General features: G+C 50.2%; 2 protein-coding genes across 9 annotated transcripts in view; one reads left to right on the forward strand and one right to left on the reverse strand.

Annotated features, from left to right (window-relative positions):
* Nucleotides 1-17445, reverse strand: part of POMT2 (protein O-mannosyltransferase 2) — a 50701-nt gene extending 33256 nt beyond the window's left edge. For 2 of the 5 annotated variants that reach the window (XM_032621577.1, XM_032621578.1), the window contains exons 1-5: nt 16987-17445; nt 9141-9225; nt 4603-4707; nt 2735-2843; nt 443-551 (exon numbers count right to left, since the gene is read on the reverse strand). In XM_032621577.1, the coding sequence (XP_032477468.1) occupies nt 443-551; nt 2735-2843; nt 4603-4707; nt 9141-9225; nt 16987-17234 (656 nt within the window). In that variant the 5' untranslated portion in view covers nt 17235-17445. Of the gene's footprint in view, nt 1-442; nt 552-2734; nt 2844-4511; nt 4708-9140; nt 9226-10759; nt 10944-16986 lie in introns of those variants that run through there. The other 3 variants (XM_032621580.1, XM_032621581.1, XM_032621579.1) reach the window with 3 other exon arrangements.
* A 144-nt stretch (nt 17446-17589) lies between these two features.
* On the forward strand, nt 17590-27372 carry GSTZ1 (glutathione S-transferase zeta 1). Of its 4 annotated transcripts, none has more exons than XM_032624694.1 (9): nt 17590-17731; nt 20522-20573; nt 22392-22459; nt 23005-23085; nt 23447-23572; nt 24522-24600; nt 25145-25197; nt 25981-26030; nt 26805-27372. In XM_032624694.1, the coding sequence occupies exons 1-9, from the start codon at nt 17717-17719 to the stop codon at nt 26929-26931; spliced, it is 651 nt and encodes a 216-aa protein (XP_032480585.1). In that variant the 5' UTR covers nt 17590-17716; the 3' UTR covers nt 26932-27372. The 4 variants fall into 4 exon arrangements, with proteins under 4 accessions (XP_032480585.1, XP_032480587.1, XP_032480586.1 ...); XM_032624695.1 differs by lacking the exon at nt 17590-17731 and adding an exon at nt 17786-19615; XM_032624693.1 differs by lacking the exon at nt 17590-17731 and adding an exon at nt 20162-20218.
* The last annotated feature ends 352 nt before the right edge of the window (nt 27373-27724 follow it).

The raw sequence follows: 27724 nt of genomic DNA on the forward strand, positions 1-27724 counted from the left end.
CCAAATCCGGAGAGAGCTGGTGGTCACTGCTTGGTTGTGGCGAAACCAAGGTGACTTCTGAAAAAGCCTTAGCAGAGCCAGCTCTTTTGGTCTGAATAAAATGAATGACCTACTCTACTCTCTCAGAGGCAGAAGGATGATCTGGAAGGGACTATTCTGGAAGAAGGCCAGGCCCTCCAGAACAGCTTTAGAGTTGACTGGGGCCTGCAGGGATCCTCTTGACTGATGTAGACCCTTCAAGCCAAACTTTATATACCTTATTCCCATCACCAAGTCAGGAATGGCTGCAACCACTGAGGGCAGGGAGACAAACAGTTCCCAGGCAATATCTATTCTGGTGCCCCCCACCCTAGGCATCACACCCACCCTGTCCCTGGCCCTTATATAAATTCTAGAGCTGCCACAGCTTCTGACACCCCCTCCCAAAGATGGTGTTTCTGACCTGTTGGCACAGGAGTTGTACTTGACCATGCTCAGCATGGCAGCCATGATGAAGAACATCAAGATGGGGTCAAGGAGGATGTACTGGGACAGAGTGAGGCATCCTGTGTCTGAAAAACATGAGCTCAGTGGTCAAAAAGTGGAATCAGAGATGGGCCCCCCTGAGAACCAAACACCCCAGTGGTAAGAAACAGTCCCCCTTGTGCTTAGTTGCATTTGTGCAGTCAAGATTAGATGGGCAACTGAGTCATCTGGAAGGTGGAAGGCCACAGCTTTGGGGTACACCAAAGCCCGATGATATGAAAGAATATCTCACACTGCTTCCAGGCCCTTGACCCACAAAGGGATCACGTCATGCATTCAGATACAGTGATCCTGAGATGAGGGCTCCTGCTAATTTCCACCATCAAAAAGGGAGTTCTGCTACCATGCTTATGCAGCCACAAACTACATACACCCAGGAAAGAATCTTACCATTTCATATGAAGTCTCTGTTGGGAGTTGATTCTCCATGCAGGTGCTGAAGTGATTTTTCTTTTAAACAAAATTTCATTACATCATGGCCTGGCCTAAGTCCTCCAATGTCTTCCCATCTCATTCAGACTAACAAGCTCCTTCAGACAGCCTCAAGATGGCCACCAAAGCCTTCATGGTCTCCCCACCTATCCAGCCTCCTCTCCCAACACCCTCTGCCTCACTCACTCTTCTCTGGCCTCACTGGCCTTCTTGCTGTTCCCTGAATCCACCAAGTGCCGCCTTGCACCAGGACCACTGCACATGCTATTTCCTCTGCCTAAACACTCTTCCCTCAGACCTCTGCATGGCTTAATCTTTGGCTTCACTCAGGTCTCTGCTCAAGGCCACCTCCTCAGGGGGCTCTTCACAGACCACCCTACCTAAAACAAATCACTCCCCATTACTCCACCCCTTACCCTACCCTATTTTCTACATTGTACTTATTGCTTAAGGTGTTACATTACAGACTTAATTTACTTGCTTATTTATCATCTGCCCCACTAATGAGCAAGCTCCATGATAGCAGTGTCTCATCAGCGTATCCTCTGAGGCCAAGAAAGTGGCTTAGCAGAGAGTAGATGCTTGCAAATAGTTGTGGAATGAAAAATGAATAAACGAATAACTGAAGAGGGAAGTTAAAGACCCAAGGGAAAAGCCACCAGTCCTCTAGAAAGAGACCCTGTAGTCTTGCAACATTATCTGTCAAAGCAAAGCCAGAGGGACTTCCCTGGTGGTGCAGTGGTTAAGAATCCGCCTGACAATGCAGGGGACACAGGTTTGATCCCTGGTCCGGGAAGATCCCACATGCCGCAGAGCAGCTAAGCCTGGGCACCACAACTACTGAAGCCCGCGCACCCTAGAGCCTGCGAGCCATAGCTACTGAGCCCACACACCGCAACTACTGAAGGCCACACACTCTAAGGCCTATGTGCCGCAACTACTGAAGCCCGAGCGCCTGGAGCCCATACTCCGCAACAACAGAAGCCACCGCAATGAGAAGCGCACACACCACAACGAAGAGTAGTCCCTGCTCACTGCAACTAGAGAAAGCCCACGCGCAGCAACGAAGACCCAACGAAGACAAAGAAAAAAAAAAACAAAGCCAGAATCGCCCCTAAATTAACCACCTAAACTGGACTTCTTCAAATGTTAAGCTCTATGAGGTCAGGAATTCACTTTCATATGAGCAAGGCTAAAAACAGGATCAATTTCTCTGGATCAACTCTCAATTAGCCATGTGAGAATTATCCACAGAAATAAAGTTCCCATTTTATCCTCTGCCACCCAGCTACTTCTGTGGCATCTACCTTTGCATTCAGTTGAAATTAGTTTAAGGAATGCAAACTAATCTTGACAGTAACCTAAGAGAAGCAGAATTAGAACTGTAAGCCTCCTTCAAACACACACACACGCACACACACACACGCACACACACGCACACACACACACACGCACACACAAGCACACACACGCACACACGCACACATAAACTTGTTATCCATTCCAAACTCAAATGTGGATAACTTGCAGATAATCTATTCCTTGGGATTACCCATACCAACTCACCACTCCAATAAAATATAAAGGCTTGCTACATATAAGTATTTATATATGTAAGTATTACTAGTGAATAAAAGGAGGCTTGTAGTACATTTACCCAATCCTCAGGTTACTTAAGAACTGGGCCCGTAGACAGGATCTTTAAGTATATTGATTTCCAGCTACATTCATAGCGTGGCAGTCAATATCCCAAGAAACGTGGTCTAGGACAACTTACCAAAGGTGAGGAGGGCAGCCGTGAGCAGCGCTGCCGGGAGGGACTGGGACAGCTCCAGTACAGTGAGGTAGGCAAAGGGGATCAGCAAAGCGCCGAGGAACGCACAGAACTATGGAAGGACAGGAGAAGCAGTCAAGTAACTAACTAAGCAAAGCATCAGGGACCTACTTGGCTTGGTACAAACTAATCTTTTAAGATGGAGGGCCCTGATGATGGCATGACTTGGTGACCTAAAATCACCTGCAATATGTTTAAATATCAAAGGGGTGGTGTAACAGTGAAGCATCAAATCAAGCAACATTTATGTTCCCATTAAGCACCAACTTGTGCACTGACAAGAAATCAGCAAAGTTCAGCCAGGGAGGTGTGGGCAAGACGGCCCACGATTTCAAGTGGGAGACTCCGGCAATGGACCGTCCCATCATTGCTAGCTGTGACCTTGACAAAGTCACGTCTCTGTATCTCAGCCTCTCCTTCTGTGTAATGTGAAACTTAAGAGTTCCTACCTCATAGGGTTTACTTTTTAGATTAAATGAGCTAAAGTTTATTACCACACAGAATGTTCTTGATAAACACTAGCTTCTGTTATGAAACTGGGTGCAAGTTGAGAAATACCTCTCTGAAGGTGTTTTAATATTTTAGAGAACTCTAATGTTATTTCTGTTATTTCTCCCTTGGTCCTTTTATTCAATCACACCAGGAATCACTCTTTAATCTATTGGTTGTATTTTGATTTTAGAAAAAAGACTGTTTGACACTTCAGCATCTGGAGGGTTGTTTTTCAGTTTTGTTTTGTTTTTAACCACCAGTGTTCTCTCCATCCGCCTACCCTGTCCATCAAAAGTAATCAGACAAACCCAGGGGAATGGAAATTCTCACATTTGGGTTGTCACTTTTTGTTAGCAGAAAGCAATGTGCTCTAGTGTGAAAGGGAACAGGGCTGATATATTTGGCCTTCTCATTTCCATAGCAAGTTCACAGTGAGTCAGGCCTATATCCAATTATGTATGCTATGTGGTATTCAAACATCATTAGGAAGACACAGAATCACTTAAGAATATGAACTTGAGGGCAGTGGACACTTCTTGTTTAATATGGAATGGTATGACCACACAAACAAGCCAGTGATGAGCCCAAGTAATCACATGGCATTTATCTAAACTGCTTTGATAAAGCAGTTTCCTTGAGGAAAGGGGCTTGTAAATGCAACCTGCTCTGAGAGCTCCACACTGGAGGACAGTTTCCACAGGTCTTATTAGCTCCAGGTACAAGGTGCCCAGACAGTTGGGTATTTAGGCCCTGCCATGCCCCATCAAGGCTGGTGTTGGGACTCAGAGCACAGAGGGACCAGGCAAACACACACTTCCCTTAAAAGACTGGAAAACCCCTTGTGTGCCCGACACCTTCGTGGGGAAAGAAAGAAGAACCTGATGACATGGGTGTGGGGATGCTGAAATGTTAATAAAGGCCCTCAGAGGTAGGCAACACCCTAGCAGTTGTGGCTGCAGGGGAAGGACGTGTAGCCTGCCAATGTGCTGAGGCCAATGTTGGGATTGCAGGAGATTCCTGGGTGCCTGAGTCCCGGGCTGCCCTCTGATCTGAAATCTGATGCCTCATGTTGGCAGGAGAACAGGTGACGGGGTGCGCTTGCTCCTGTCTGTGTCATCGCTGCATTATCTGTGGCCTCCCTCTCCCTTCCCGCCCACCCCAGCTCTGAATCTCTACTACAGGGTACAGGTCCAATCATCCTCCCCCACCAAAGTCCCCTTAACTACACCTGCCACCACTCCAGGGCTTCCAGCTGTCACATTTCTGACTGAGCGTGGCCCCAGGGTTGAGTCGGGCAATAGCAAGTCAGGAAGCCTTACTCCTCTCATTCCCAGGTAGCTGTGATGCTCATATTCGTCCCCAGGCTTCTGGAACAAAAAGGTGCCGTCATATCCACTCAGGTGGCCAGCAAGGCCTATCAGCATCTGAGGAGAGAAGGAGAGGCCTCAGAGAGAAGATGCCTCCGCCCCCTGAACTCCCCTCCAGCTGCGCCCAGACCTTGGCTTCCCTTGACAACTGCCCATAGAAGGAGCTACCACTGTGACATTTTCTCCGGCAGCTGTTGCAGAGCAAAGAATCTTTTGTCTACAGAGCTCATTGCCTGAAACAAATCCTCTCTTGTGTTAAGGCCAAGTTCTTGGGAACAGTGCAGACTGAGTATTTAGGAAGAAAAAAATCCCACAATGCGAAGGGCAGGGCCAGTGAGGGGCTCTCTCATTCAGCCTTCTTTCATTTGTTACGAAGTAAAACACGACAGCTCATGGGGGAGGCCATGGGCAGGGGCTGATTCCTGGGAGACTGGGCCACTGAAAAGAAAATGAGGTTCCAAGTCAGAATGAGGAGGGAGGAAAGTGGCCAAGTTGCTACACACCAGGAATAGAGAGAAGGGAAGAAAATGGGAAAGCAGAATGCAAACACAGATGCATTTCCCCAGAGGGGAAGAGAGAAGTCCCAGTGGAAACAGTGCCAAAAGGCCAAGGACTGGTTTCTCCTACCTCCAGTATTCCAAAGGGAGGCCACCCTGGCACAGCCCAAAACAGAACAAATCAACTGTAAACTAAGACTGTGAGTTGTAAATCCTTCAAAACGTTCGAGAGGATCAGCCTCTTCATTTCTGTCTTTCCTTGACCGTCAACAGTCTAAAATTTTCTTTTCCACACACGTAATCAGAAGCAGCTAAAACATAAAAACTGTCAGCAAATATCAAGCATCTGTAACAGCCCCAGGCTGCCGCGGCCTGACCCCTGTGCTCGGGTTCGGCTGTGTGGAGGGGCAGAATACACTGGCTGTGTGGAGGGAAAGCCCTTCCCAGCGATGCTGCTTGTGGGGGCTTGGATTTGGACCACTAACCAGCTCACTTTTTTCTCTAAGTAGTTCTAAACACAGTCACTCTCTGTAGTTCTGTGTCAAGGTACAGAAGCCAAAGTTCAGCAGTAAATTACTATGAGGCCTTATTTAAAAAAAAAAAAAAAAAAAGGAATCCCAGGGTCCAGTTAATCCCAGTTAATTTAATATTAATTAATTTAACGTAAAGTAATATAAGGTATTGAGAAGACAGAGCCATCCGAATACCCAGGTGAACTTAAACTGACAAATGACAATCAAATGAATGTCCCTTCCCCCCTGGGATCTCAGAGGACATACCCGCCTGGTGCTGGCATAAATCCCCAGACTTCTTGGCTGGTCTGGTAGAGTGAAGAAATGCACAGATGGTTTGGATCTCAGAGCCCCCCATACTAGCTCTCTGATCGTAATAATCTCTTACCTACAGGTAGTAAAACCTTCCTTGCAGATGGTTGTGAGGCTTAGAGGTAATGTTGTAGGTAAAACACTTAGCACTCTGACAAGCGTTTAACAAGCACTCAAAATTCAGTTCCCTCTCAGTTTCCATAAGGTTAAAAGTAGCCCTGAGCTAATTTCCTAACTAAAGAACTCATTCAAATCAATAAGAATAAGAGCAACTTACTAGAAAAATGTTTTCATAGAAAACAAAACACAGATGGCTAAAAAACATATGGAAAAATGTTCAACGTAATTCAGAAAGACACGCAAATGAAAACAGTGATATACCAGTTTTTACTCTCAAATTCGCAAAATTTTGGAATTATGATCATACCACTGCTGGCAACGATGTGAGGGAAGCAAGCGCCCTCATACACTGTTGGTGGGAGTATGTATTATCACAGCATTTTTGCAGGAAAACTTAACAATGTCTAACACAAATCTAAATGTGCATATTATTTGACTCTTTAGTTCAGCCGCTGAGGTTCTTTTGGCTACACCTGCAAAACTATGAAAAGATAAATGTACAAGGATGTTCATTGCACTACCTTTTGTAATGGCTAAAAATTGGAAATAACATAAATGCCCACCAGTTGAAGAGAGGCAAAATAACTTATGGCGCAACTGTATAACAGAATAATCGACAGCCATGAAAAAGAATGGGGTACATTTTATGTACTGATGTGGAAAGAAGATATGTTATGTTTAAAATACAAGTTGCTCAACAATTTTAGCCTGATTCCATTTGCATATATAATGTGCTGTTCCCGTGTGCTAATATATATGTGTATAGAAATGCATACACACGTATATTTGTATAAAGTTTTTGAGAGGATATATAAGAAACTGTTAATAAAGGTGACCCTGGCTGCCTCTGAGGAATAAAAATGTGAGGGAAGGTAACTTTTGACCTTTTATTTCCTTCTGTACTGATCAAACTTTTTGCTACGTGCAGGTATTTTTACTTCTTTTAAAAGTACCTATTTCCTTGGAGGCCCTGGCGCCCAGGGCTGGGACCAGTGTGAAGAGGCGGGTATTGGGGTCAGTACTGTAGGAGAAAACGTTCTACTCACCACTTCATGGGGCTTTTTGATTCTTGGACTGACTTGGCCTCAGAACCTATGAAAGCTACTTTGCTTATCACTCTCTTTCATCCAGGTAGAGCACAGGACCATCAGGAGATAAATCAGAGGGGCAGATGGATCACACTCTCCGGGGGCAGCCTTAGAAAGAAGCCTCACATTTCTCCCTTCACACAGGGGCCATGTGTGAGGAAGGGAAGGCTTCAGCGAAAACAAATCAGCAAGTGTTTTCCACACGCCTTCACTGTGCTGAGCACTAGCAGACTCCAAAAACAGACAGGCAGTCCCCAGATAAAAGACCGGGCTAGGTTTCCCCCTCTACTGGCGGGCTGGGTCCCGGGCTAGCCCAGTGCAAATATTCAGCACGTTCTGTGGCTTAATTCTACAGCGGTAACAGATGTACTTGCCCGAATACTGGGGCAAGGCAAGTTCATCAGGCAGTGGTATAATGGTTAACAGAGCAGACTCTAAGCCAGTCTGAACCTTACCAGCTGCCACTTACTAGCTTTAATCCCTACGGCAAACTACTTATCGTCTCTGAGTCCCAGTTTCCCCTTCCGTAACATGAGGATACAACAGTACCTACTTCATAAGGTTGTCCTGAGCATTATATAAGTTAATGCATCTAAAGTGACTAAAAGAGACTGTTCAATTGCTCCAATCTTATTGTTGTTATTTTATAAAGGAGACAGAAAGAGGCATTACACTTTTTGCTCCTTCTCTGGGCTCGGAGCTAATTTTGAAATAGGCCACCCAGGGACTCCCCTGGTGGTCCAGCAGTTAAGACTCAATGCTCTCAATGCAGGGGGCCCAGATTCGATCCCTGGTCATGGAACTAGATCCTGCATGCCTCAACTAAGAGCCCACATGCCGCAACTACAGATCACACGTGCCACAACTGAGACCCGGTACAGCTAAATAAATAAGAAAGAAAGAAAGAAAGAGAGAAAGAGGCCACCTATCCCACCTTCCTCTCCACCCCTCCCACCTGCAGGGCCTTGCCCCTGGTCCCTACCCCATGCTCTGGTGCTTTCCCCCTAAGCCCACCTGTCACAGTCACCACCCCTGCCACCCCTCACCCCCTGCCTTCATCCCCAAGTACTCCACGCTCCAAGAACACTCCCCATCTTCATACCAGGCAAATTCCTGTCCCTTTAGTACCAGAGAGCTCAGCCTCCAGTTAGGAAGAAAGGAGTGAGCGAAATGCCAAGGCTAATCCATTAGCCTTCTCGGGGGTGTTTGTTTTTAAGAGAGTAAAATGAATTCTGATTGGTGGAATTTATAATTGTACATCATGTGAAAGGAACAAGCCAAACAACGTGCACGCTGGGAACGGGGAGTGGGAAGGAGTTTCAGGCCCTTGTGGACAGTCAGCTCCCCTAAGCTATTTCTGCTTTTTATGCAACACATTCCTTCTCTCCATCTCTTTTTTTTTTCATATACCATAAAATTCACCATTTTAAGGTGTACAATTCAGTGGCTTTTAGTTTATTCACAAGGTTGTGCGACCATCACCACTACCTAATTCCAGACTATTTCATCACCCCAAAAAGAAATTCCACACCCATTTACAGTCACTCCCCAATCCTCCCTCCCCCCAGACCCTGGCAACTGCTAATCTAGTTTCTGCTTCTGTGGATTTGCCAATTCTGGAAACATATAACATGTGGCCCTTTATGTCTGACTTCTTCCACTTAATATAATGTTTATGAGACTCATCCATGTTGCAGCATGTGTCAATATTTCACTCCTTTTTATGGCTCAATAATATTCCATTGTATAGATAATACCACATTTTGTTTATCCATCCATCAGTTGGTGGAATCTCTCTCCATTTCTGAGCCCAGAGGACTCCTAAAAACACCAAAGGTTTCCCATGAAAGCAGCTGTTCTGGAATGTCAGGGAATTCTCTCTACAAGCCCAAGAATTAAATCCAAATCTAAGACTTGGCTCCAACTCTTAGGAGAGCACTGCCATTCACCACACTGCTCACCTTTCCCAGAGGCGGGTGCACATCAAAGAAAAAGGTGCGGTTGATATAGTAACTTCCCATTTTTCCAAAGTGAGTTTCATCCCAACTAAAAAGAAAACAGAAAGAGAAATGAAATTCTTAAAATTATCATACAACCCAAACAGACTTAATAAAGCATGGTTAAAATTACAGTTAAAACCAAAGGTTATAAGTTTCAAGCAGTTAATGAGAAAATCTGGATTTAAAAAAAAAAAAAAGGTTTTGACACAAGTGATTTGAGGAAGCAAGACATCAGGCTGTTCCTTAATCTTCATTTAGATAGCTGAGAAAGGCTAGCAAATACTTACCAACCAGTTTCATAAATTTAAGTTAAATCTATACTTATACTGTATCTTGAGTTTCTATTTATTTTAAAAAGGTGAAGAGTTTCCTATACTATAAAAAGTTTTGCAATAAGAGTTTTCTTCCAAGTCTGCTAACTTTTTTTTAAAAATAAGTTTATTTATTTATTTATTATTTATTTGTGGCTGCATTGGGTCTTTGTGGCTGCGCACAGGCTTTCTCTAGTTGCGGGCGCTACTCTTCGTTGTGGTGCAAGGGCTTCTCATTGCAGTGGCTTCTTTTGTTGCGGAGCATGGGCTCTAGGTGCATGGGCTTCTGTAGTGGTACATGGGCTCAGTAGTTGTGGCTCACAGGCTCTAGAGCACAGGCTCAGTCGTTGTGGCACACGGGCTTAGTTGCTCCATGGCATGTGGGATCTTCCTGGACTAGGGCTCGAACCTGTGTCCCCTGCCTTGGCAGGTGGATTTTTAACCACTGCGCCACCAGGGAAGCCCCAAGTCTGCTAACTTCTAACCCTAAGATTATTTTTGCTACTAGAAACTACATTACTCTTGCTGTTACAAACTACACTGTGGGCTACTGATCAGTAAGAGCCTATAGACCATGGTTGTGCCTGGAGTCTGATTTTGCTCCCAACCTTGTGATAACTAACCTGCTAACTATGAACTCACTGACCTTATTATAATGAACTAACAAGTATATAAAAAGTGTGGGCTTCCTTACTAAGTTAACAACCAGTCTAAAAACCTATCCTCATTATTTACAAATTATTTAAAAATTATTTTGCAAGTAAGTGATTCTAATACACTAGCTTTTAAACACAATGCAAATATCTTGTTCTTCTATACAACCACAGTAAACCTTTCACACCCTACACGGGGGCTTCACAGCGGCAGGATAGTAACCCAGCAGAACCTGGCCATTTCTGTTTGTCAATCTCTCCCTGCAGCTCAGAAGAACAGTTGCTTTCTAGTGACTATCCATCCCCAGGTCAGCTTCTGTAAGTAGTTATCACTGTCCTACAGAATAAGGGGCAAAACATGCTCTTACCAAAATTGCAGGGTCTTTTTTTTGTTTGTGTGTTTTACACACTGGGTCTAATAAATAGGCAGAAGGGTAAATCTACTTCTGCGTCTGCTAAGCACATGGCTTGACATGAAATGAGGACAGTGACATGGCGATGTCAAACAGAAAAATAACTTCCAAGCAGTGTGACAAAATACATTTGCAGAAAAAAGAGAGATCCGGTCCCAGCTCCGCCACCCACTGTGGGAGCATGACCCGGCAAAATCACTCACCCTCTCCGGATCTCTTTTCTCATCTACGTGATGAAGACAACAGTAGCATCCGCCAGTCCACCTCGCAGGGAGGCAGGTATCAGGTAACACATGGGAAAGAACTCTGCAGACTATAATGTCCCACACATGCTGGGCACTATTTAAACTGTCCCAACATTTGTGGTTAGTTTTGAAGTCTGTTTGGAAACATATTGATAAAGGGGTGTAAGATTTTTACTTCAAGTAAAACTAGTAGCAATAGTCACACTTCCTCTTGGCTTTTACTGCGTGTTTGTGGTGGGACGGACAGTCTTCTCTGGCTCTCTCTTGCTCTACAGACCTTGCAGGCTACGCCAAGAATGCAAGGTCCTGGCTGCTCTTTACTCAGGCCACTTCTCAGGGTTATGCTTGCAGCAACCTTGAGGAAGACACCACGTCTCCCTCTGGGACAGAGAGCAGTCTTGTTTACTGCTTATTATAAAACAGCGGATTCCCCAAGATCAATCCTCCTCAGCTGTGATTCAACCCCCTGCATGTGCAGGCATTCACCCAGACCCAGGGTATCCCATGGGACACTGGGGGCAAGGGGAGCTGATGCCAACATACTGATGCTCATCCTGCTTGCTGTGCTGTGAGAAATAAAGGCCTCTGTCTGTGACCTAGGACTTTGTCTCCTGCCAGCATCCATAAAACAATGACAGGCTAACTCATTAGTTGGCAAGTAGCATAAAAATAAAACCCCAAACCCTGATAGTTTGGTGACAAGCATAGGATGCTGAGTCATAGCTTTCCTTAAGAGAAAGGACAAGGGCCATCATGGACTGGGTTAGGGGATAAGAGAAGACTCCCTGGAATCTGGCAGTGAATGCTCTTGCCCAAGTGGTGGGGAAGGCAGGGAGTAAGACTCCCCCACTATCCTGCCTATGAATGAGGTTGAGGGGAGAGAGGCAGGATTGAAACAAACTGTCCGAATGCTGCCTTGGTTACTGCCCACGGCCTTCTGGGCAAAAGGAGGAAAGGATATAATCACAACCCTGGGGCAATAAGCTAAGCAGCCCCAGCCAAAAGGCAAGATGGACGGGCTGATGAATCTAGGAGGCCCCAATGCTTACATATGGTGCCAGCGGTAAGGACCTTGCTATTCAACGCAGAACTCTGGGTAAAATGAAAACATTGAAAGGTTCTCGGGTGAGCTGTGTGCTCAAGCTAAAGGTGTGCCTTGCTTAGAGGCTCAGAGCCACTCCCTCCGTGTCCCATGATCCCTCCCCCTCTGGCACAATCTCAGCTTCTTTAAAGAGTGAGATGATTACAGGTGGGGCTAAGGTCTCCCTGTCCCTAAAGGGGACTAAAGGCCATACACACCCATCCTAGTGTGGTGGGAAACTCTGGGGAGGAGAGGGACTCAAACTCAAAGTCCTACTGGATACAGGAGCACCCTACTCAATCCCTTGGAGTAAGAGGATTTGCTAAGCACAGGGATTACCAAAGGTGCCGAGGACTGCAGGGAGGACCATAGCAGTGTGTACAGGGACTGAAAGAAAAAGCCCCTAAGCCCAGGTGCTCACCAGACACAGGAAAGCAGACTGGTAAGAAGTGGTGCCAAGCCTGCCGAGGGGCTGAAGGAGCAAAAAGGCCTCCTCCTGCGCCCTGCATCCAGCACTCGCCACACCTCCCACCTGGGAATGGCATAACCTCTAGGTGGCTGTCATTATAGCTTCTGATGCAGGCCTATTAGACTTGTTAGTTGAAAGGGGAAAAAGCACCCAAATTCAACTGATAGGGTCTGAGCCAAGTTCCCAGCGGGGACGGGAAGGGTAAGTGGCCTTGTGGGTAGGGCCCTTGCAACTAGTGTTGTGTCTCCCACTGCTGAAGGCATAGTCGTATTTATCCCGTATGTGTCCAAGATTATCCCATTGAGAGACTGCTAATTTAGTGAGAGGTGATCCTGTCCCCTCCCAAGTGGTCCTACAGAAATAATATAAATCACAAGACGAGAAAGGGACATTACAGCTTTAAAGATGGAATTTCTGGGCGAGGGGTTGGGGAGGGAGGCTTGGAGAGCTCCATGACAGCGCCATCTGCTGGACATAGGCACCAAGTACACACCCTTTTAAAGGGGCAACTGTCAACCTACTACTAAGCTCTTGTTGAACTTGAGGGCCTGAACCATGAAGACCTTAGGACTCTTTGGCCTGATACTGTCACTTTAGGTTGGGTCAACTTGAAATCTATGACTAACGACGGAAAGGCTCAACAAGCCTCGCTGGTGAAATGGAAGTGGTATATTCAAGAGTATAGCCGGCCTGGCCCTAGAGGCATCTTGGTTTTTCAAGAAGAGGTGGCAGCTGCCCCTTTGGAAGAAACTATCTTCCACTCCACCACCTGAAGCAAAGCCGCTGACTCAGTGGGATCTTGATTCCCAGAGGTTTCTCCTAATGTTTGTGCCTGGTTCACTGGTGGTTATAGGCTAAATTAAAAGCAGATGGTGTCCACAGGGCAGTAGCTATCATCCAGCCCCACTGACGTTTCTGGAAGACCGACTGCAATAAGGGTTGATTGGCACAATGCACTGAATTGAAAGTCATCACCGTTGCCTTAGACAATACTCCTAAGAAACAGACAAGTTATATTTTTATTTTCCCTTAGGCTTTTGCCATTGGCCTAACCATCTGGTATGTCACTTGTAAGGCTATATACTAAGAAATGTAAAACACCCCTCTTCAGAGCCAAGAACTGTGGAAAAAAATCATGGCTACCTGCCAATGGGACAATCTGGATCACTCCTGTAGATGCCCCCAGTAAGGGCCAGTATTCTGATAAGACTGATTAGAATCAAGCTGCTGATCAAACCTGCACCATCCAGACTGCTGCCATTGCCACCTGCATACATCAATACACCAGGCATGGAAACACATCTACCACCATGGACTGGGCACAAAGTAAAGGACTATACGTCTCCAAAGCAGAAGCCATTGCTACATTGTGGTAACTTGTGACTCCTGCCAAAAGTTGGCATGTTTGTCTTGCAGTAAAGGAAGCCACATTGCGTGGGGTACTGACCACTCCAAGGAAACTGATTGTACTAGGACTTTGTTCCGCGTTCCAGGCTATCACTGGTGCCCCACTGCTGTTGACACCGTTTTGGCTTAGTGCTGATGATGCTGTTCCAGCCCAATCATCTGACTCTAGATATATCACTGCGGCCCTTGAAACTAAACTGTGTTGTGTTTTCAGCTTTCCAAACCATCTACAGTCTACCTTTTTTTTTTTTTTTTTTTGCAATGGCTGAATAGCCAAAAATCTGATGACATTCCATACTCCAGACCATCCACGGGTATCTGATATTGTCAAGCACTGAACAGTCTTCTCAAAAAGATTTCTGAGTCAACTTCCCTCACCTTCCTCCTTGTTCACACACCTTAGTCAAGTAGTTTGGTCACCTAACTAGGTGTTCATCTCCTCTCGGCCACCAACTGGGTAATGATCAGAACAAAAGGGGTGGAAGGTTATAAAAACCTGTTTTGAAAATTTGAGATTCTTCCTTGACTATTCCTGGGCTCGACTGGTCTCCCCTAACAGCAATTCTGGATCAGCCTGGGGGTGCAGTTGGGGATTTATGGGATTCAAACTTAATTCCAGTTCAGTCACTTGGGTTTTCTTGTTGGAGTGACGTGGTTTTAGTGCATAAAGATCACCTGGTTGAGCACACTGCTTGTGAGGTCCCGCTACAGTGGCTCACATGGACCAAGACGGGAGACATAATAAGTCTCTGTCAAGTTTCTGACAGTGCCCATGACAGAAAGGTCTGGATATTAGTATGCAATAGCTGGAGTAAAGGTGAAATTACACGTACTAGAGTGGGACACACTGATTATATGGCAGTGGGAGGAAACAAACAACCTTTCCACCTGGGGAAGGAACATCTTAGGCCCCTGGAAATGTAAAGAGAAGGGAAACAATTAATGCTCTCTTTGCCTCCTTGGCCCAGCACCCAGCCTGGCAAAATACTAACACGGTTCAACTAAGTCAGTGGCAGCTGCAGCTAGCAATCTGACCGATTGCTGACTCTGTTATTCCACTATGAAACCAGAAAAACTCATGTGGACATGGCCGGTCTTGAACTATCCTCATGCCCCTGACTACATCAACATTAACTCCCAAACATGGACCTCCCTCGCATGTGCGCAAAAACACAGACTGGCACAACCTTCTGTTAGTATGACTGATATAAATTCATAAGCTTCTCCTGACACCCTAGGGACCTTAGGTTATGCCTTGTATAGTGCTTGAGGCTGCAACTACGCAGTGACTCTCACTGCCCGTGGGGCTTAACCAAATCACTGTAATGATGATCTAAATCAAAGCTGATGGAAATCCAAATAATATTTAACAAAAAATCCTGAACTGGAGTGATCTGCACCCCTTCAGGTAATATATTAGAATGCAGGGAAGAATGTGCTGTGGAATGTCTTTCCACTGGGCATGGGAGTTGCTTTTCAAATGGGAGAACTCATTGTAATTATTGGCAGTGACATCAAAAATCAGAGGTCAGTCTAAACACCTGTGTACAGACTATAATGGATAACAGACTGGCCTTAGACTACATCTCAGCTATCTGAAATAAGACTTTCCTGGTCCCTCCCCACCCCACTCCAGCACCCTGGAGGGCACACGTTAACACCACAGGTTGGCCTCACCCTGCTGTTTTTTTTTTTTTTTTTTTTTTTTTGGCGGTACGCGGGCCTCTCACTGCTGTGGCCTCTCCTGTTGCGGAGCACAGGCTCCGGACGTGCAGGCTCAGCGGCCATGGCTCACGGGCCCAGCGCGGCATGTGGGATCTTCCCGGACCGGGACACGAACCCGTGTCCCCCGCATCGGCAGGCGGACTCTCAACCACTGCGCCACCAGGGAAGCCCCACCCTGCTGTTTTGACTCCTGGTGAGAGTAGCCTTAATTAAATGTTGTATGAGACAAACTAAACAGACTGGGTCCCTGCCTCAGCCAGGTTAATCCGAGTAGCCAATGGAGTTGCACATTCATGTGAAAATTTGCTAGAAGCCAAGAAAGTGTAAAATCAAGGAGTGAGACTGTTGGGAGAGACAGTCCTCCATGGGTCTCTTGTACTTCCACACACCTTGCTGGGTATGCGGAGAATGCAGGGCCTTGACTGCACTTTACCTGGGCCATTTCCCAAAGTTGTGTTTGCACCAAGCAGCCTTGAGAGATGAGGTAACATCTCTCTCCAGGGCAAAAAGTACGCTTGCTTTTTGTAAATTCCCCAAGCTTATTGCTCCTTAGCTGCAAGGCAACACACAATGTGTGCAGTCATCCATCTGAGCCCATAGCGTCCCCTTCGGAGCCATGAGAAACTGAATCCAATAGGCCGATGTTCATCCTGCTTCCTCTGCTACGAGTAATAAGTCTTTTGACTCTGACCCAGGAGTCTCACATCTTCCGCCAGCACTCATGAAATAGTAACAAGCTAATTCATTAACTTCCAAGTAGGGTAACCCTGATAGTTTGTTAGCCTGCTTGCTTTTTAGTCAAGGAGTTCCATTTCTAACAACCCCTACACTTTCTCCTCAGTGATACTGAGAAAACATGGTATCACGTCTTGGCCAAACAAATTAACCATTTTCAAACTGTATAAAAATTTTCCTCCTTCGAGCTGGAGACTTTTTAAGGCTCTTTTAACGAAATTTGACTCCTGTACCTTAGTCCTACAAAATAAAGCCTTTAAGAAAATACATCCTCACAGGATGCCCCCAGACCTGCTTCCTGGGACCCTTGTTATCATTCGTGGACACACAGGTTGTTCTGGCTCCCGAGAATGTGGTACTCAGATAGGAATGTTCCCCTCCGTGGAGGTCTGGAAATCCTGCAGATTAGGAACTCAGGCCTTAGGAAATTCTGTACTAAGAATTTCCAATTCTCCTGGGTCAGTTCAAGGCACCTTTAAAAGCTACCATTTGAGAGCCAGGTGAGACGCTGCAGCATAACCTGCAAGACATGAAGACTGCTTCCTCAGATCCTAAGGAATCCCACTCTCACACACACCGGAGCAAAAAGATTGCTCTCACGGAGACTGCACCTGGGCAGAGGCAACCACCAGAAACCTGTTTCACCTCCAGCGCGGCCCCGCCCCTCCACCTATGAATCCCGCCCTCTCCGTGCCTCCAGACCAATGAGAAGGCGCGCCCCTCCCTCCCAGTTGCCATGGTGCCTGCCCAGTCCCTCCCATCACTCACCAGATGTGCGGCGGCTGGTCCAGACGGTGGAAGCGGGTGGCGAAGGACATCAGCGTCACCAGGGCCAGCAGAGCCCACCGGCCGGGCGCCTCGAAGCGCCGCGAGCTCGGAGCAGGCCGTTTGGGGCTCCGCGCTGTAGCCTCGGTGGCCACGTCCGGGCCCACGGCCCTAGCAGCCTGGGACCCACAGCGGCCCCTCCGGGGACGCAGTTCGGACCCTGCCAGGCCTCCGCCTACGGCCGGCGGCATCCTTCCCCTCCTCAGGATGGCCCTCCGGCCCGCTAGCACGCTGGATCTTGCGAGCCGCCCCGCCAATAAGTCACCAAGCGGCGGCTCGGGGTGCCCTGGGAAATGTAGTTCCCTGCGCCGGCAGCGGGGTCCCTGGGAAATGTAGTTCCTATCCCGGACTCTGGGCTGGAAGGGGAGCGCGGTCGCCGCCCGGGCCGCTAGGAGGCGGCTAGGGGCGCAGAGCATGACGTCCGGGCGGGCCGGGGAGAAAGCGGGCTCACGGAACTGCAATTCCCAGCAGCGCCAGGAGTGGGGGCGTGGCGGTAGGGCGGGGCAAGCTAGAAGAGACCTTAAAGCTCATTCTAGTCCAATCCCTAGCTTTACCGAGACGAAAACGTAAGTTCTGACGTGTCGGGGTCTCACTGGGCCTGAATCGTCGACGACTCGGAGAGTCGCAGGCGCGAAGTTTCCTGGCCTGGAAGAGGGGTCGCCCAGAGTGCGAGATGCAAGTGGGGAAGGTCTGTGTCACGCATCAGGGGAGAGAGGATCTTCTTAGAAACACGGAGAGACCTTGGGGGGGCGGGGGTCAAAGGGAGCCCCTCGGCCCCGCCCACAGCTCCTACGGGGACTCCCAGCATGCAATGCGCCGCGCTGGCACCGCTCTGCACCTGCGCGCTACCAGCTGTGGCCTGTGATCCCGAGAGGATTGGGCGCGAGGTGCAGGGTCCTCGTGGAGAGTACCTGACTTGGTTTGGTGGCTGTACCCTTGCTCTTCATCTGTCTCTCCACCCACCCCCAACCCCATTCAATCTGCTAGGGCTTCCGAGCGTCGTCCCTCGTCTCCCTGTTCCGCACAGCCCTGCCGGTCGGCGCGGCAGTTCTTAACAGTTAAATGGCCTTTCAGGGTTGTTTGCATTTTGAGAGAGCGCCAGGGGTGAGGGGAAACTGTGGCACTTACAGTCATCACAATCACTTGGGAACCTTATTACCAGTTTTAATTTGTATTTCCCAGGACCAACCCCAGAACCACTGTTATCAATCTCTATTAAAGATTGAGAACAGCTATTGTAGCTCAGAGGAAGGTGGCAGGCCCATCAGGTGGGATATAGCATCACTTTAACAGTGTATAGCCCTCCCACTCCCAAATAGGAGTTTAGGAGTCTTTCTCGAAAATCATGTGTAAGAGATGGTTTTAAAATAAAATCTGCTAGAGTGGTGACAATCCATATTTGAATTAAAAACAATTCTTCCAGGAGTGGTGATGAAACATATTTTACTTGGGCTTAAAATTTAGCCCTATAAATGCAAAAAGGAACATGGGATGGTTTATGCAGTTATCATTGGTAAGAGAAAGATCAGAAACCGCTCTCCATTACATCTCCTGATGGCCCATAAGTAAGAAACCTGAGGGTAGGGCATTTACAGTGATTCTGTGGTCACCCTTAGTCTAGGTCAAAGGTGTAACATTTAATAATTAGGTAAGGCATTTCTTTACGGATTCTAAGCTGATGTCTTCAGCTCTCTAGTGGTTCCATTCTGTTTCAGTGTAGCTGCCTCTTGGCCCCAGGGGCCCCTCCAGCCTAACCAAATAAGGAAAGGGATGCACCCTGGAACAGGGTACATCCAGTTGTAGCCTACGAACTCTTCTCCCTCCAAGAACACCTGCTGCCTATCACTTGACCTTTGTGCCAGAACTATCTTCACTTTCCCCACGAAAGTTGCCTTCAGAATAGACTGGAACTCCCAGGGTCAGGAACTAACTTGGGAGGGACTGGGTTCCAACTTGTGCCCTTGCCCACGTAGAAGATGGAGTCGAAGATGGAGTTGGTAGTTCAGGGATGATGAAAGCAAGGTCAGGTAGCAGCTTGGTGAGTCCCCTAAACTTTAGAGGAGAGGTCACACACCCTGCTGCCTTCAGGGGCCTCAGAGTAACAAAAATGAGAGAAGTGGACGAGGTGGGGGCCGTGGCAGATCTGAGAGGGCATGCCCTCTCTAAAAGGGGCCATTAATGGGCTCTGATCAATTTTGCTCCTCAGGAAACTGAGTTCACTATCTCCAGATTTTTTTTTTTTAAGAAAAAACGGACAACAGGATTTGTATATGAAACAATGTGACTTTTAATGTTAGCAATGAATTGAAACATTTTTAAATACAGTATAGACCAAACAGAACACTGTGGGCTGCCAGCTTATGACCTCAGCTTTGGAGTCAGTGGGCATATTCCCCAGCTATTTTTTTTTTATAGATTTTTTTTGATGTGTACCATTTTTAAAGTCTTTATTGAATTTATTACAATATTGCTTCTGGGTTTTTTTTTAATGTTTTTTGGTTTTTTGGCTGCAAGGCATGTGGGATCTTAGCTTCCTGACCAGGGATCGAACCCACACCCCCTGCATTGGAAGGTAAAGTCTTAACCTCTGGACCGCCAGGAAAGTTCCCCCCTCTGAGTGTGGCCTGAGTTTTCCAGATGCTATTTTTATGAGATCACCTGAGAGTCTGGAGGACTGGTGGGTGGAATGTTGAAAGAGATGGGCACCAAAGCGCAGAAAACTAGATTTCCTGGTCTTTCTGCCACTGTTGGAAGGAAATAAGCTATCATTTTAGGGCAACCCTTCGTTTTACAGATGAGGGAGCTGAAGACTAGAGAAGGTAGGGATTTGTCCCCAGTCATGCGGGGCTAGTTCCTGCACTGGGACCAGACTCCCAGTATGCCAGCTCCCAGCCCACTGCACCACATGAACTACTGCTTCAAAACCAGGCCTCGCTGTCTGCCCAGGACACCAGACCTGACTCCACCAGAAGCATAAAAAGCTTCCCCCAGATTAGATAAAGATGCCCTTTCTGACCAGAGTCAAAGTTCTCCTGATGCCTGTTTAGCCCAGCTTCCCCATTGGCTCATGGGATCCACCCCTTTAGGGTTCCTCCCCCTGCCCCGCAGTTCTGTGGGAGGGGACATTCCCTGAGAGGCCAAGGGTCACCACATCATCATGGCTGAATCTAGGAAGGTAAGGAGGGCACTTGCAGTCTGGCTGCCCCTTTGGGGGGCCCCTGGACATCAAGAATGCATGACAGCACAGTTTGGAGCTGAGGGACCCCACATGACTCCCAAGGCCTCTAACCCAGAGAGCTCTGAGTCTGGCCTGAGTTTTCCAGACGCAGGCCTGAGGAAGGAGGCCTAGCAGGCTGGGAAGAAACAGTGCTGGCTTGGAAACCCCTGGCTGGGAGCTGTTGCCTCCCCTCCAGTGGGCTCCTGGGGCTGAGAACCCACCAAGCATGGGTTAACATGCGTCCTCATCTTCTCTCCTCAGCCCATCCTCTATTCCTACTTCCGAAGCTCCTGCTCATGGAGAGTTCGAATCGGTAAGGGCTGTACCTCCACCGAGAGCTGGAGTTGGGTGGTATGGGGTGGAGGGAGGCCTGGGTGAAAAGCCTCTGTCAGACAGGGCACCAGCCACAGCATCCCCAGTCTCCTGGAGCCCTCAGCCTTGAATGGCACCTCCACCTCGGAAGTCCAACTAGAGGAAGGGGGGGAGGGGTGTTTTTTCTCTTGGGCCTGCCACCTCTCCCACTCTGCTCTCCAAAGCCCCTTAGCAACCATGCTTCAGGCAGGCTCACAGAATCCAGAGATCCTTGGTAACTGGCAGGGAACAGCTGGCCTTCCTCAGTTCTTATCTTATTTGATCTGGCAAATTAAACAGAGCTGGCCAGTGTGGACCCCAGAGGCTTCAGGGAAGGAGAAACTGGGCCCTCTGGTTTAGTCCTGGTTCGACCCTTCTGTCCTTCAGCTTAAGTCAGCCCTCGGCCAAGGTCATAGTCATAGCAGCTCGTACAGAAAGAGAACAGTGCTGAGTGTTTTTGTGTACATGACTCCACTTAAACCTCAATGACCCTGGGAGGGAGGTATTCTTATCATCACCATTGTACAGGTGGGAAAACTGGGGCACAGGGAGGTTAAGTAACTTGCCCAAGATCATGTAGCTAGTAAGAGGCAGGGCTGGAATCTGAACCAGCTAGCCTAGCTCCAGCTAGTCCATGCTCTTTACTACCTATGCTGCCTGTCAGATGGGGAAACAGGCACAGAGGCTGACGTTACTTGTCCAGGGCCACACAGCTGGCAAGTGAATGTGGTGACATTTAAACCCAGGTAGCCTGCTGCCAGGAGCCTGTTCCTGACTCGGAAGCCATCCTCATGACCCTCCCCCTCCCACAGTCACTTGGTATTTGCTAGAATCAGTAGGCAAGAGCACTGGGGTGCCCGAGGACACATTTCTCCAAGAAGACGCCCTCCCTGGGCCCAGAGCCTCTGCCCTGACGGAGCCAGACCAGCAGCGTGGGCACTGTCTGCAGGGCCACCATGCATTGGCCTCCTGCCTGGCCCCGACCACTTCCACTCTCCAGGGTGGAGCTGACCGGCGCTGAGGAGGAACCCCGCGTCTCCTGGGCTGTCTGCAGACTGACACGTCTTGCGCTCCTCCCCTCGCTCGTTTGCCTGATACCGGCCATCGCCATGTTTTAAGGCACACGTGTGCACACTTACACAGTCTCCTCCACTAGGGTTGACCGAGTGTTTTGCCCTCACCTTGCTGGGAGGAAAACATCAAAGGAGAAGGAGAGGAAATCCAGCCACTGGGAGTCACAGCAGATGTGCTCAGGTCACCAGAGAGCCCTGATGCCTTGGGATCTGTAGTGAACAGCCCTGAGAACAGAGAGAATGGGTTAGAAAGGGGTTCTCCTCTAAACAGAACAGGAGTGTCCTCTGCCTGTGTGGGCCCTGCGTAGTCACTGAGCACCTTCCCTTGGCCCTCAGATGACCTTTATGGAGGAATGATTGCGTGTCTCCAACAAATAAGCCCTGCTTGCCACTGGGTAAGGCCCTGCCAGGGGCAGAGATGAAGGGGACATTTCCCTGCTGTCCTCCAGGAGCCCTCGGCGGGCCAGGGCACACACCCTCATAGCACCACCTAGAGGCATGAGAGGTCCGCTGGGGATACAGAGAGTCCAGGGGCAAGAGAGGCAGAGCATCATGGCCCTGGGGTAGGGGAGCGGGTGGTGATCCAGGAAGTTGGGAAGAAGGCGACAGGGCTACCCAGCAGCGTGGAGAAAGAAGCCTCCTTCCCTCTCGTCACCCTGGGAAGTGTGGTCAGAGGCTGTCACTGACTTGTCTGCTGTCTCTCCTAGCTCTGGCCTTGAAAAACATGGACTACGAGATGATAACCATCAACCTCACAAAGGATGGGGGGCAGCAGGTAAGGAGGCTGCCCCCAGGCCACAATGCAGGAGTTAGAGGCCTTGGAGAGGGGCCCGGCAGGGGGTGCAGACTTCTGCAGGCAAGAGATGAGATTGCGCCCTGTGGTCCCCATGGCCAGAGGAGGCTGCTGGCCCTGCCTGTGGGACAGGGCGGCCAGCTGTGCAGCAAGCGGAGCCATGGGAAGGGCCCAGGTTCCAGGCTCCACACCACAGCCTGGCCTCTCCATGTCTGGCTCCAGAAGTGTGGGTGGTGAGCGGGTCCTCGCACCATGCCAGGCCCTCTGGATGTGCCTTGGTGACCACATAGAAGGTGCAGGGACCAGCACATAGCCGGGCCACTGGGATGAAACCTGTATCTCAGCAGCCACTGGGGTTCAGGATACTTCACAGATCCCCCAGGTGTCACCCTGGGCCTAGGAGCCAGGGCCTTTCCCAGGGGAGGGAGGTACAGGTGGGCAGTAGGCGAGGGGCTTCCTGCTTGCCAGACTCTGCTTTAGCCAGCTCAGGCCAGGCTGCCCAGTCCACCAGGGCCTCGTCTCCACAGTTCTCTGAAGAATTCCAGGCCCTGAATCCCATGAAGCAGGTGCCAGCCCTGAAGATTGATGGAATCACCATTGGCCAGTCAGTGAGTGGCGGCTTTGGGAGGCCCCTCATGAGCGTGGTGCCCTGAGCAAGAGGACCTCGTAGCTCTTCCTTGCCTGTGTCTGCCCAGGGCACCCAGGTCTCAGTAGGGATGAGCAGGGGAGGGAGGAAGGTTGCTTGCTTGCTTTGGGAAGTGAAGGGAGACTCAAGCATATGGGGGACTAAGTTCTGTAGGACAAGGGTCCAAAATGATCTCATCCTCCTGGGGAGCCTCTTGGCTTCACAGGGCTCGAAGGGGGGATGGTAAGAAGGGGGGTGGTGACGATGGTGGTGTTGGACGTGGGGGAGGAAGAGGAGTTTACAGTCCCCCCATGGTCCCTGCCTCACGGCTCGCCTCCGGACAGCTGGCCATCATTGAGTACCTGGAGGAAACCCGGCCCACGCCGCGACTCCTGCCTCAGGACCCAAAGAAGAGGGCCCACGTGCGCATGATTTCTCACCTCCTGGCCAGCGGCATCCAGCCCCTGCAGGTGCGAGCCGTGCGCTTTCTCCCTCACACGCCTCTCACCCTCGCATCCCCACACGCATGCACTCTCCCCTCCGCATGCACGCGCACCCTGGCCAGCCCACCGTGAGGTGCCTTGCGGGGTGGCAGGAGGACAGAGGGGATTCTCAGGGGCTTGGCCCTGGCCCCTGTGGCAGAGGGAGGAGGGAGGCCAGAAAGCATCCACTCCCTGGGACGCCAGCCGCCTTCTGGGAAGCCCCAGGTTTCCAAGGACACGTCTGGAGTTGAGTTGCCAAGGTGGGGAAAGGGCCAGGTGGCAGGGAGAGGCTGAGCAGCGCATGTCCCCGCCTCCCGCCTTTAACCAGAGCAGCCTTCCTTTCACCTGTTCTGTGTCATAGATTGGGATTCTCCTAAGATTTTTTTGGTAAATTTTCACTGGTAAAACAAAAAAGTATTAAAACAATTCATCTGTTTAAAAAAAAATTCATCTGTGCTAATCCCTGACTTTGCAAGTAAGGAAATAGCCCCAGAAAGGTGGAGTGACTGCAGAGTCACTCTAAGTGTGACAGACCCCCTGACTGTGTATCTGTGGCCCCCCGCCCCATGTCACTTTTTTTTTTTTAACAGAGGAAGTTGAAGCAGACGGACATCCAAATCTCCTGAAAGGCAATCCCATGTGCCTCCCCCATGCTGCCCTCCCCAACCCTGTGTCACACTCCCTCTCCTCACAAGGGACCGTGTCAGGGAGAAGCATTGGATGCAGTGGAGAGAGGCCTTGGGTTGTGCCTCCACCCTTACACATCTCTGCCAGAGGGACAGGGGCCACAAGGGCAGCCAGAGAAAGTGGGTCCAGGGTAGGACAGGTGTACAGCCAGGGACACATGAGAACCAAGCTCACCTGAGGGGACTTGGCTGAGTGCGCGGGCTCAGCCTGGCTCCCAAAGCTCATCCCAGATTTTTCTTGGGCTACACAGAACCTGTCTGTCCTGAAGCAAGTGGGACAGGAGAACCAGCTGACCTGGGCCCAGCGGGCCATCAGTTCTGGCTTTAATGGTGAGTCCTTGCCCCTGTGAGCTGCCCCCTGGTGACCTCTTAGAGAAATGGCCCTCACACCGGGGGCCCTGGCATCTGGCAGCCTCCTGGGCTCTTTGGCCTTGGCAGTGGCATGGATGAGGGTGGGAGGGCAGGGCCGAGGAGTCAGTGGGCTGGGCAGAATCCAACCTGGCCTCAACCCCTGGCACTTCTGGGAACCTCGTGCCTGAGGCCTTTTGGAGATGGATGGCCCAATTCTGCTCCATTGCCCACTCCAGGCAGGAAGCCAGGGCCAGCAAAGTGTCAGCACATCGGTGTGAGAACTGCTGCCTTGGCCAGTGGCAGGCCTTGTCCCCTCAGAGGAGGGAATGGTAGCTGAACTTGCAGAGCACAGGGAGGCATCATCTTATCCCCATGTGCCCATCACCTCTCTCCAGATCTGACTGCCGTGTTCCCTCTAGCACACACTCCAGCCTGCCACTCAGATAGCTGCCATGTCATAGCTACGCACCAAGGCCCAGAAAGGCTGCTGTCCCCTTAGAGTATTCATGTTGCTTCCCTCCAGCTCTGGAGCAGATCCTGCAGGGCACAGCGGGGAAGTACTGTGTGGGAGATGAGGTAAGCTCTCCCCAGGCCCATGGGGGTGGCCTCCTCCCTCAGGCCTACCTCAGGCTGCCACTGTCTTCCACTTAGACTCAGCTACCTCCCTGCAGCCCAGGGCAGGCACAGCTCAGAGAGCTTCCTGAGGAGGCAGCTGTAGCAAGGGTGGGGAGTCAGCAACCCAAGGTCGTCCTCTCTGCGTTAAGCAGAAGTTAGCTCACGGGGAGCTTCTCAGCCCCTTCCTGGTCAGCTGCCTCAAGAGGAAGTGAGTTTCTCATTGCTGGAGGTATTCAAGTTGAAGACCTCATCTCTGAGATGAGGAGGTGGTCCGGCCATCAGATGAGGATCAGACTAGGTGATGTCTCCATTCCCTTCCAATGCTAGGATTCTAGGATTCAGGTGCCCTTGACTCCTACAGGCTAAGGCCCTGGCTCTATGGTAATTCTGGTTCCAGAGTCCCCCACCTGCACCCAGAGGCTTTCCCTCCCTGCTGGGAGCCCTCACTACGTGCCTGTGGTGGCAATTTTGAACAAGCACAGTAACATCCACTGAGGCAATCGAGCCTTCTCTGGCCACCCACAGCGTTGGTCGTCAGCGCAACTGCACTGCAGCCTGGGAGGAGCGCTTCCGCTGCAGGGACAGACCCAGCCGGCCCGCGGAGATGAGGAGGGGGTGGGGCAGTGGGGGTGGGGTAGAAGAGCCAGAAGCAGAGGGGAATGCCGGGGCCAGCACCCCAGTGCTGTCACCGGTGGGAGTCTGGGGTGCGCACCCTGATGCAAGCCCGCCCGACCCTCTTTGCAGGTGTCCATGGCTGATCTGTGCTTAGCGCCTCAGGTGGCAAATGCTGACAGGTAAGAGAGAGCCCTGCCACCCTCCCTCTTCCTCCTGGCTCCTCCCCTCAAAATGCCCAGATCCCTCCTACAGTCAGGCCCTGACTTCATCGACTGAGGTAGCATCTCACGCAGACTCTCCCCCACTGTCCCCAGCAGCCACTGTGGCCGTAAGAGACAGGCAGAAGCCGGTGTAACACCCTTCCCATGCCCACTGCAGCCCAGGTGATACCGCATAGCCCCCGCTCCTAAGAGGAGGCGTGTCACCTGGTGGACGCCCCTGCAAGAGTCCACTCCAAAAGCCTGCTCTCCCCAGACCGTGGTGTGTCCTGTGCCCGGCAGTGAGCTCTGCCTCTGCTTTGCTCCATCAGCCCTTCAGGAGGGCACGGGTGGGAACCTCTCTGTGGAAGGCATCGTGCTGGGCACTGTCAGGGGTATGGAAATGTGTGACACATTCCCTGCGCCTGAGAAGCTTATGACATGGGTGGGGAGATGATCTGTATATAAATGCCCAGCACTGGCCTCACACATAGTAGGTTGTATAGATAGCCATGGCCTGGAACAGGAGCAGTAGGAAACTGAGATGCCAGGACGATACTGCACAAGACTGCCCCCTCCCCAGAGAGCTACCTGTGAACAAGGACCCCCAACCTGGCAGGGCTGCCTTCCTAGGCCTTCCCTGGCCAGCCCCAGGGGCCTCATCCAGCCCTGCCTCTGTGCTTCTCCCATCGCCTGCAGGGCAGTCTCCCTGGGCCCCTGCAGGCCTTGCCTTAGGTGAATGTTTCTCTGCCACAGGTTCAAGGTGGATCTCACTCCCTACCCTACCATCAGCCGTATCAACAAGGTCACTGCTGGCCTGGAGGCCTTCCAAGTGTCTCACCCCTGCCGGCAGCCAGATACACCCCCTGAGCTGAGGGCCTAGCTCTCAAACCGCGCCCCACTGGTGCAGGGGAGCGGGTGCGGGAGCAGAAGCTGCATGGGCTGAAGAGGCCTGGAAGCCAGCGAGCCTTAACTGGAGAGGCGGAAGACCTGAACTCCTAGCCCTTGAACTTGAACTCTAGGCCCTGGATTTGCCTTCCCACTGAAACTCCTTCTGCCTCAGCCCCTTCATCTGTCACGTGCGGGCAGAATGGGATGGGAGAATGCCGGGAGGCGGGTAGGCAGGAAGTCTTCATGACTGTGTCGCGGGCAGTCATGAAGATGAGGTGAACGTAGACTAAAACGTATGCCGAGTTTACCAGAGAGCCATGAGGAAGTCTGAGCGCCTCTTCCCGTCCCCTCGACTGTACCTGACTCCAAAGAATGCCCACGCTGAAATCTGATAATTAAACTAAAGCCCAGGCCTCCAGGTTGTTCACTTAAAGCTGAGCTGGGTTCCAGAAGGTGAACGCTCTTCCTAGCTGGAATCCGTCCGTGTCTGGACCAGGAGAGAAAGCCAGCCAGCCACTTGCCCACCCTGTGGTTGGCCTGGCCCCTGGGACCTAAGGGCAAGGAAGAGAAATAAGCCCAAAAGCCTGCCTGAGAAAATCAGACAAGATCCAGAAGAGAACAGGTATAAGAAGCAGGAAAGAAAGCCTCCTGCGACCAGCTGAGTGCCCAGCCCTGGGAGTGGTCCCGTTGCTCACTTCCATGGCAGCGCTGAGGAGACGCTGGCCCTCTCAGCCCAGTCCCTCATCTTCAGGGGCAGCGTTCTCTGGACCAGCCTCAGGATTAGG

Source organism: Phocoena sinus, chromosome 2 (assembly GCF_008692025.1).
Source record: "Phocoena sinus isolate mPhoSin1 chromosome 2, mPhoSin1.pri, whole genome shotgun sequence".
NCBI lineage: Eukaryota > Metazoa > Chordata > Mammalia > Artiodactyla > Phocoenidae > Phocoena > Phocoena sinus.

Excerpts from the sequence above, each read along its gene's own strand:
- GSTZ1 (XM_032624696.1), top strand. The coding sequence starts at position 22,804 with ATGAAACCTGTATCTCAGCAGCCACTGGGGTTCAGGATACTTCACAGA. Across the intron at positions 23,086-23,446 it reads GAATCACCATTGGCCAGTCA|CTGGCCATCATTGAGTACCT; the intron begins GTGAGTGGCGGC and ends GCCTCCGGACAG. Across the intron at positions 26,031-26,804 it reads CAGGTGGCAAATGCTGACAG|GTTCAAGGTGGATCTCACTC; the intron begins GTAAGAGAGAGC and ends TCTCTGCCACAG.